The sequence below is a fragment of the Lycium barbarum genome, chromosome 1 (genome assembly GCF_019175385.1).
Source record: "Lycium barbarum isolate Lr01 chromosome 1, ASM1917538v2, whole genome shotgun sequence".
Lineage (NCBI taxonomy): Eukaryota > Viridiplantae > Streptophyta > Magnoliopsida > Solanales > Solanaceae > Lycium > Lycium barbarum.
The window spans coordinates 162,135,875-162,145,330 of NC_083337.1; the positions used below are offsets into that span (position 1 = coordinate 162,135,875).

At 37.0% G+C, this 9,456-nt stretch overlaps 1 protein-coding gene across 2 annotated transcripts; it reads left to right on the forward strand.

Annotated features, from left to right (window-relative positions):
- Positions 1-722: 722 nt before the first annotated feature.
- Positions 723-8,783, forward strand: LOC132603147 (uncharacterized). Of its 2 annotated transcripts, XM_060316071.1 has the most exons (11): positions 729-903; positions 1,150-1,209; positions 1,788-1,865; positions 2,089-2,194; positions 3,084-3,222; positions 4,226-4,334; positions 4,439-4,575; positions 5,843-5,979; positions 7,058-7,164; positions 7,379-7,506; positions 8,315-8,783. In XM_060316071.1, the coding sequence occupies exons 3-11, from the start codon at positions 1,818-1,820 to the stop codon at positions 8,379-8,381; spliced, it is 978 nt and encodes a 325-aa protein (XP_060172054.1). In that variant the 5' UTR covers positions 729-903; positions 1,150-1,209; positions 1,788-1,817; the 3' UTR covers positions 8,382-8,783. The 2 variants fall into 2 exon arrangements, 1 of the variants encoding a protein (XP_060172054.1); XR_009567988.1 differs by having other exon boundaries at positions 723-1,209; positions 7,045-7,164.
- The last annotated feature ends 673 nt before the right edge of the window (positions 8,784-9,456 follow it).

Genomic DNA, 9,456 nt, shown 5'->3' on the forward strand with positions numbered 1-9,456 from the left:
CGGTGATAGTGCATTCAACAACCATGCTATTACCATATCATCCACATAGCTCCACTACTCATAATCACTGGCAGTCAGATCTGGTACTTTGCAAATGCCATTGATGAAACCAAGTTTCTTCTTGGCAGATAATGCTATCAGTATTGATCTTCTCCAACCTGGAAAACCTCTTCCATCGAAAGTTGAGTGAATCAGATTCATACCGGAAGAATCTGATGGGTTGAGGTGATAAGGATGACTTGCATCAATGGTGGTGACTTCAGTTGCAGTGTTCCCTATGTTTCTAGTTTCAGGAGTTTTGTCACCCATTTTCCCTTTAGAACTGCAAGATATTGATAGTGATTTTGATTTGAAAAAGTTGTATAAACTTCAGATCGAGCTACTGCTCTAATACCATGTGAGAATTAAGTGATGAACAGATGAAAATTGGGAAATTTCTGTGTATTCATTTCTTTGTAATTACATGTCTTTATACATACTACCAAGGACTACTGTGCAAATAGCTAGGGACTGAAAATTAATTGCTAATTTCTATGTAACTAACTCTAACTATTTTTCCTACAGCTCATCTATTCTAGAAAATTCTTATTACAATGCAGTAGATATTATTTACACACTGTTGGGTCAGCTAAGGAATCAGGCCCAATTATTTATTTCATCTATGTAGAGGCCCAAACCATTTCGATCATTTCTTCAGCCCATAGTTCACTAGTCCATGTATGTTTCTTTAGACAGTGTTGAAGTTAACCTCGTATCAGCCTTCATCTTGTTCTTCTTCAACATACTTTTTTCTTCATCTTCTTTGCGTCTTTCTTGATCATCAATGAAAATAGAGGGCTTTTCTTCAACCATTACAGTTTAATAGTTTATTCCCGATAAATCTGCTCAATTTCATAGAGTCAGGTGTAAATCTGGATCATTTTATAAAGTTCAAAAAGGCAAAATTGAGTAAGAAGGAGAAATTTAGACTAATTTTATAATGATAAAAATATATTTTATTCCAACTATTATCGAATAACATATTTATTCCATTCTACATATTTTATTCCAACTTTTTGGCTTTCAAAACAAGCAATGTTCATATTTACTTCCTAGCCACCAAAGATTTGGAAATGACATTTTAATCCTCGAGTGTTCTTCTCTAAGTAGGAAAGGCCTAAAGCTATTCCGCCACACAATTGCAACCACTCCCATATTCCGCCGTCGAAGGTCAGTAAAAACTGTTGACTTTTCTGGTCAATCTTTTTTAGAGATAAGAGACTCAATTGTATTATTTAATTTCCTCGTATTTTACCGGCAATATACTGTAAGATATGAAGCTACACATTGTGTCCGTTGATAATTAGAGAGCATCCGGATTTTATTTGACTGCTGATAAATTTTTTTAAATTTGTGTTCTTTACTGTCCATATACAGTAAGATGCAAAGCTGTATATAGATTGTGTCCTTACAAGCCAGACAAAGCTACACTTTGTCTGGTTATGACTTGACAGAGTGTTTAATAAAGTCAAAACTCTTGTGGTCTTAAATTGAAGATACATAGAATGTACCTGTGGTCTTAAACATGCCACGTGGAAAGTTGGATTTAAAGAGTTGCCAAAGAGACATTCCTTTTTAAATGGGCTAAAAAGTAAAGTAAGACAAATAAATTGAAACAGAGTGAGTATGAAATATGGCCATTACAGGAATTGTGTACAAAATGTTACTTTAGAAGCATAAGAGATTTGCGTAACCTGCAACTCTTTGTTCAATATACTGAATTTGGTCGGTATTTGCTATTTTCTCAGGCATTATTCTAACTTATCCGCCTCATCAGAATGATGGATTACAGAAACAAGCGAGTCTTGGCTCCAATGGTCCGAGTGGTAAGTATTTTCAACTGAAATTGAAGTAGAGCAGTATTATTTTGGTACTTCATGTTCCCATTGCTAGATGTGTGTTTCTCTTTCTGAAACTCGTTTTTAGCTTTCGAGGAGTTATTAACTTCACCAAGAAGCATAGTTAAGACTGCTCTTAGAATGTGTGTACTTTATAGTATATGATGTTTTTAGATGCTTATGGATCTTATGCTTCATTACTTTTTGTCAGGGTACATTGCCATTTAGGATGCTTGCTGCCCAATATGGTGCGGACATAACCTATGGAGAGGAGATTATTGATCATAAGATCATCAAATGTGAGCGGCGAGTTAATGGTAATTTCTTATTGATCTTTTTTAGCGTCTCCTGTTTAAATTCTCCTTTAACCTTAAGCTTGTTGTATACATTGAATATAATGTAATATGTAGAGATGTCTACTACTGTGAAAGGATAAAACGAACACTTTCTAGAAATAGCAAAGCCAGCATGACCAGTCTTGTCTTTATTCAAGTTCCTTTATTTGATGAGTATAATGTATATGTCAATTTGAGAACTTCTATATTCAATGGATTATCAGGTTGTTAATGTTTTTATGTAATGAAAAAAGGATGAGGAGACTGAATTTCCTTGTGTTATGGCTCTCTCTATTAGTTGAAGATATTTGATGTTGAGAAGTTTTACCTGGATGTGTGGCTTAAATGGAATATTCTAGAGATGATTGAACATTTACTGATGATAGTTATATCAAAACTTTAAAAATTAAAACTGAATGTTTTAGTGTGGGTGCTGATTACCCCTCGAATACCTACCACAGATTTGTAATTTATTATCTAGGCCATGTACATTGAAATACTATAGATGTCTTTCCAAGTGGGAATGATTTATTCAAAGTCATTACTCTGCAAAGGCTTTATGGATTGCTGTTTTTAAGGACAGGTAGTATATTATTAACTTAGCACTACGCTTTATGCCTTGCTATTTTACTTTATACTTTTATTTTTAGGTATTATGAGCATGGATGAATAGGATTCATAATCACTTATTTTCTAAGGGGACAAAGAAATGAAAAGATAAAGTATCTTAGTGAAGCCTGGCTTTGAATGCAGGTTACCTAGATAATATGAGATGGCAAAAGAAAAAAAGTCGCTAAACTCGGTGCATCTAAAGTTGCTAAACTCGGTGCATCTAAAATATTTCTCACGAGTTTTACCCCTTATTCCTTAGATGTCTTAGGGACTACTGACATAGTGGAGAAGGGAACTGACAATGTTGTTTTCAGAACGTGCCCCGAGGAAAGAAATCGAGTTGTATTTCAGATGGGCACTTCTGATGCCGTGAGGGCTCTCAAAGCTGCTGAAATTGTGTATGTTGCTTTCAGTTCTTGTTTCTTTTTTCTCCTATTATAATCTTTGTACTTTCAACCCTTCTGCTCACCCCGTCCCCCCTTCCCCGCCCCCTCCTCCCTCTCTCTCACACGCACACAAAATCTAATAATCACATGGTCATACGCACATCCAGTCTTATAAACAGCCAGACTGGATTGGATGCCTATGATGAAATTACACTTTTGTTTCCACTTTTTTTATTTTCAATATGCGTCTTCTGGTATTTTTGGTGATATTTCATTTATCAGGAGAAAATACAGTGCCAGTAGTTAATAATTGCTTTCCGCCAGTATTTGGGGGGGGGGGGGGGGTGTGTTGTCCTAATAAGTCGTATCATTATCGCTCTGAGTATAGATGCCACCTGCACAAGTCTTCTTGTGCCATGAAACTTTTTCTCGATAACAAAAGATCCAACTGGTAGAAAAGTATGTCTCCTGTCCCAGGTAGGGAGAGATGAGGGGTGAATTTATGTCCCTTATTTCCAAACTGTACATCAAGGTTAGAAGTGGTGTTGTTGGATTTCTTTTACTAATTTTCTTGAGGAACTGTCATATCTTTTTCTGCATTGAAAGTCTAGATTTTTGAGTCTAACATGTTGTTAGCAGTATTTACAATCAACCTTTCTGACATTATATGGATGATGGATGTAGCTGATGTTCGTCTATAGTAACAAGCTTGTCTGAGTTAAATTTATTAATGTTGAACTGCTACAAGCTGCAGTGATATGAATTTGCTTCTTTAACAATTTTCTTTTTATTGAATACCTATCGTAAAATTCCATGAATTGCATTCTTGTCAAGGTTCATGATCTACTTTCTTAAGATAGTGAAGAAACTTCAAAGCACACGCTTGAGTTTCTTTTGCTTTTTTTAAGTCTTTGCTTCTGACTTAGTCATGAAAGCTTAAACCAGCAATTATGCTCGACTTCAATAGGAAGTTACTGCATCTGATCAAAATATTTGATGGTCTGTCACTTATCAGGTGTAATGATGTAGCAGCAGTGGACGTAAACATGGGATGCCCCAGGTCATTCTCCATTAGTGGAGGCATGGGTGCTGCACTGTTGAGCAAACCAGAGCTCATCCATGATGTATGCATTTATTCTTGTTCCTTCACCCTAGTAGTAGAATTTCCTTCTAATACAGCATAGGATTGCATGTCCTGTTCTTGATGTTTCCTTTCTTCTGAACTCAGATTTTGACAACATTACGGAGGAACTTGGACGTACCAGTAACGTGCAAAATTAGATTATTAAAATCTCCGCAGGATACAGTGGAATTGGCGCGACGTATTGAGAGGACTGGTGTCTCTGCCCTTGCTGTCCATGGAAGGTAGGTGATCTCTGTATATCTTCTTCTCGTGCTCTTTATAAACTCAACCTTGTGCGCTGTCAATAATCAACCATTTGAATATTCAGATTGCCTTCTTTAGGGGTGGGGTGGGCGGTCTAGTTAATTCATATAGTTTTTGGAATCTTTTTGCCAATATGAGGTGGGGTTGTTGTAGATTCAATGAGTCCACCTTAGAAGTGGGGCAGGAACTTTTTAGTCTGCTTCTTGGTTATATTGGAAAGTATTGTCTGTTCAGTATGTTTTTGCTAGTTTCCCCGACCTCTCTCTCCTTTCACTTTTGTGTTTTTAATGATGTTGAAGTTTCATTCTGAACACGCCAATTCATGAATTAGTAAGCACATCTCCGGAAAACAGGATTGTTTTAGGTTCTGATCTTCCTTTCATTTTTTGGTGGATGGGTGGGTAGGTTAACAACAACAACGTAGCCAGTGTAATCCCACAAGTGGGTTCTAGGGAGGGTAGGATGTACACAAACCTTACCTCTACCTTTGCAGGGTGGAGAGCCTGTTTCCGAATAGACCCTCGGCTCAAAAGAGACGGAGTCAATGCAGGGTTGCACGAAAAATAAGACAGCAAAATATCAAGATACAAGACAAATGGAGTAACACATAGTAATACACACCTAAATGATCTATGCATTACCAAAATAATACTACGAAGAAAAGGAGAAGAGGAGATGGACTAGCCCCCCACCTCTCTTATACACAGCGTGACAAAACTCAACTACCCACTAACCTTCTACCCTAGGTTGATGGACATAATTGCCTTTTCCATGAGTTATGACTGTTGGCGGGGTCCGCCGGACTACAAGGGTCTATTGTACGCAGCGTTACCTAGAAATGTAGGGTAAGGCTGCGTAAAATAGACCCTTGTGGTCCGGCCCTGCCCCGGACACCGCGCATAGTGGGAGCTTAGTGCACCGGGCTGCCCTTTTTATGGCTGTGCTGTCGTTATATGTAGTCAGTGCTAAAAGATTTAAAATACACAAATTGAACATGCTATATTTGGAAACTATGTCAGAAATGATTTATGAGGGTGCAATTTGACAGTTCTCTCGGCAGCTACTCTGATTGTGTCTGTTTCCACGGAATATTGTTAGCGCTCATTTGTGATTTTTTGTTTGGGATAAGGAGTCATATTGATTGCTTGTTTGAGATTTCTTCTATTAGGAACTTTAACTTGAGGTCAAGTGATATTGATATTTCCTCTGACTAGAAATGTGACATGCTTGTTGATTGAACTATAGGAAAGTTGCAGACAGGCCAAGAGATCCTGCAAAGTGGAATGAGATTGCGGATGTTGCTGCCGCTCTCTCTATTCCAGTTATAGCAAATGGTGATGTTTTTGAATATGAGGATTTTCAACGCATTAGAGATGCAACAGGTGTGCTTAAACTTCTTATAATTGCCCTTTGTTCTCGTATTGTTCTCTGATGAATCGGTTTGCACTTTGTGGGTGAAGTTTTATATATTTTAGATAATGATCTGGATGTTTTAGCACAACTATTTTGTCACAAGATAAATGTATCTGTGTTGTCCCTATATGGGTATGTATGTTTGATTTTCATCAAATGTCCATAGGTTTTAGGAAACAGGATCAAATAGCTTACATATCTTCTAATGTGTATAGTTGTGCATTGTGCTTAGACACTTGATGGTTCTTTCTCGTAAAAGATGTATATATGCAGGAATGTTCCCTTCAATCAATGAGTTAACTACTTCCATAAAAAAATGTAGAAAAAAGCTTGAATTCTGTAGAGAACTGTGGATGCATTTGACAAGTTTAGGGGTTCAACATGAAGGATAGATGCTAGATATGTTCATTTCTTATCCAGCTTTTACAAGTACATTGTAAGAACTTGGAGGAGGGAAACTGTGTTGAGTTTACATGTGGTCCAACATCCAGTGATCATCAAATGGAAGCTTTGTTTCTTTCCTTATTGTTTCTTCCTTGTGTTTCATTCTCCCTAAAGAAAGACAAACACATTAATGCACTAAAAGTGGAGTTTTAGCACAGCACGGCAACAGCTATAGAGCCGTGATGCGAAGTTGTTGATTGTTGATTTGCTTGCACTCTGTCTTATAGAATTCCTCTAACTGCTTAGCAAAATCATTGTAGATGCTTGTAGTTCAGGCCCATTAACTCTTCTAATTGATGTTGCTCGGATCCTCCAAAAAAGGGCCTCACCCGTGTCAGACACGGGGTGAGGTGATATATTTGGAGGATCCGAGCAACGTCGCCTCCAATTTGAAAGTTATATTCAGAGATTTGCTATTGCCCCAGAAAGGAAAATTATTCTTTGTAAGAATGCTTCCTTTTGACACATCAAATAAATGAACAATCTGTATGTGAAAAGAATCATTCACACTAAGTTGATGATTGCCTTTCTATCTGCTGGTATGAATATCTATATGGTTGTTTCTGCTTATGTTTTTCAACATTTAACAGCTATACTGTATAGGTGCTTCATCTGTGATGGTTGCAAGAGGAGCCATTTGGAATGCCTCTATTTTCTCTTCCGAGGGAAAAATACCACGGGAAGATGTCAAAAGAGAGTATGTGAGAAAGGTATTCGGTCTGTGAAACCAGACGTGAAGCAATCTCTTATTACATGTTAAAATTAGACTCTGAATTAAGTGGCCACTTTGTCCATCCAGCATATAAATGGAATAGACTAAAATATATTCAGCATTTGCTTGAAATTGAAGATGATGAAGTCATTGGCTTCCTATATGTGTTTCTCTGCAAATATAAGTAACAGGTCTGGGTGCTTTGGTTGCAGAGTATATTGTGGGATAACGATATCAAAAGTACAAAGCACACCTTGAAGGAAATGATAATGCAATATTCTTCCCTTGGGCTCCCGGAGGGGCTGGCAGTAATTAAATCAGATACCTTGGCAGATATAGCGTAAGTTTTCTTGTCTGCTGCTCTTACTTCCACCCGTAATTCCATGTGATGGGATCAAATTTAGTTGCTGTTCAGTTAGTTTCCAAATTAAGTTGTTCGTGTTCTGATTCCTAAAATGCGTAGTTTGGATGTTGTGGTCTGAGATCTGCTTCACCCTCCCCCCTTCCTTTGTTTTCTACATAATTACGTAGTCTGCTCATTTTAAAAGTTGCTCAAAGTTTTCTGACTCACTAAAAATGAGGATTTAACTTGTGAAAAGGTGCATGAGGTTCTTAATCTTTTCTTTCATCCTTGTACCATTGTTCACTTTGAGATTTGTCCAACATTGGAATTTGGACAGGGTTCATATGTCCATAACCTTTACTAGTATTATTTCCCATTGGTAAAACTCTTCACATATAAGCTGTTAATTAGTCAAGTGACAATGATTGGACTAATTAGTTCTGAAATATGTTAATGTTGTGACCCTTGCTGTTGTGGTTAGTGCTATATTCAATAGGAAGTAACGAGAACAGGGAGAGGAGAGGGTTATTTCTCTCATTTGGCAAAAAAAGAGTTACTTCTTGAAAGTAGTGATACCTTTTTCAACCCTTTGTAAGTGGTCTTGAGGGTTATCTGACTTACATGTTCATTTGCTTCCAAGGCACTGGCGCTGATATAAACTCATGTCACTATACCTAGATCCTGTTACTTCTGATGTATGATTTAATTTATGGAGTCCTACTCAAACATATTTTTCCCTTCCTCTGGGTGGTCTTCTGTTGGGCACCTAATATTTTACTGACTGCATATTTAATTTGTCTTTCAGGAAACTTTACGGTGAAGAAGAATACTATGAATATGTCTTAGAAAGCCAGAGGAAGCAGATGACATAAGATAAATAGTTTCACCCTCACTAATCGGAGAAGTCAATACACCAAGATGTCAATGAAACTAGACGACCATTTATAATTTATAAAGCTAGTAGGGGTGTTTGAAGCAAGAGATAGAGGTGGACTTTGCACATGAGGTTGTTAATGAGTTGAAGAGTCACATAGTTCTGACTTCTTTCCGAGTTATGTGACTCTATACCCGAATGATATCTCTTGTTTGAGCTTAAAGTAACATTCCGACACCCCTGAAGAAATCCCTCGACTGCGAAATTTCGAACAGTATTCATTGTAGGCTTTACACTAAATTGAACTAGTATAGTTTACTTGCATAAAACAACGCTATAGCTATGTATGTTTTGGTTGTAAAAGAGGCACCATTGATTCATTGAAGTCTTTGCTTGATTCCCTTGGTTTTGCAGACATTATTTGCAAATTTAAGAGATTTATGGGTGACGACTGAAATCATGTACAACTAAACAATTTTTCACTAGTATAATTCTTCGAATTTGTGATTTTGTTTTTGCTAAGACTACTTGCATATCAATAAAACAAATCGACGAAAAGCAGAAGAATTTCATACAAATTCTTTTAAAGGTGTACATACATAGAAAGAACCGTGCCTATGCAGAGCTTTAGAGTTCATCTATGGTTAGAAAAATAAGTGTAAAACGAAACTTTTGTTTTCTGGCTTTGCTCTACTCTTCCAACACAATGAGGCGTAGCAAAACATTTCTCTGTTCTATTCAATTTTTTTTTTTACAGTAAAGTATTTACCCTTAATACTTAATCACTTTGTCTAAGCCTAACATATTTACTCAACACTTTGATAGTATATTTATTTTGTTAACCATCAGGAATTCATAATTCACTACCTTGATTAATCTAAATTTGCACGAGTAAGCCCACTAAGGAGGTAAAATGCTCTATCCGAGGAAGTTTGCATTTCCCGTGTTCGAATTCATGACTTTTGGTGAAGGGATCAAAACCATCCCACCACACCCGTTAGTGGTAGTATTATTTTGTTCACTTCTTTAAGATTGATATGACTACTCTCATTCTTAAGAATCTCCAGCAAGAC

What these genes read in the sequence shown, in the direction of transcription:
- LOC132603147 (XM_060316071.1), top strand. Translation starts at nt 1,818, where the DNA reads ATGATGGATTACAGAAACAAGCGAGTCTTGGCTCCAATGGTCCGAGTG. An exon ending in ATGTGAGCGGCGAGTTAATG is followed by an intron (nt 2,195 to 3,083) that starts GTAATTTCTTAT and finishes CTTATTCCTTAG; the next exon opens with ATGTCTTAGGGACTACTGAC. An exon ending in ACGCATTAGAGATGCAACAG is followed by an intron (nt 5,980 to 7,057) that starts GTGTGCTTAAAC and finishes TATACTGTATAG; the next exon opens with GTGCTTCATCTGTGATGGTT.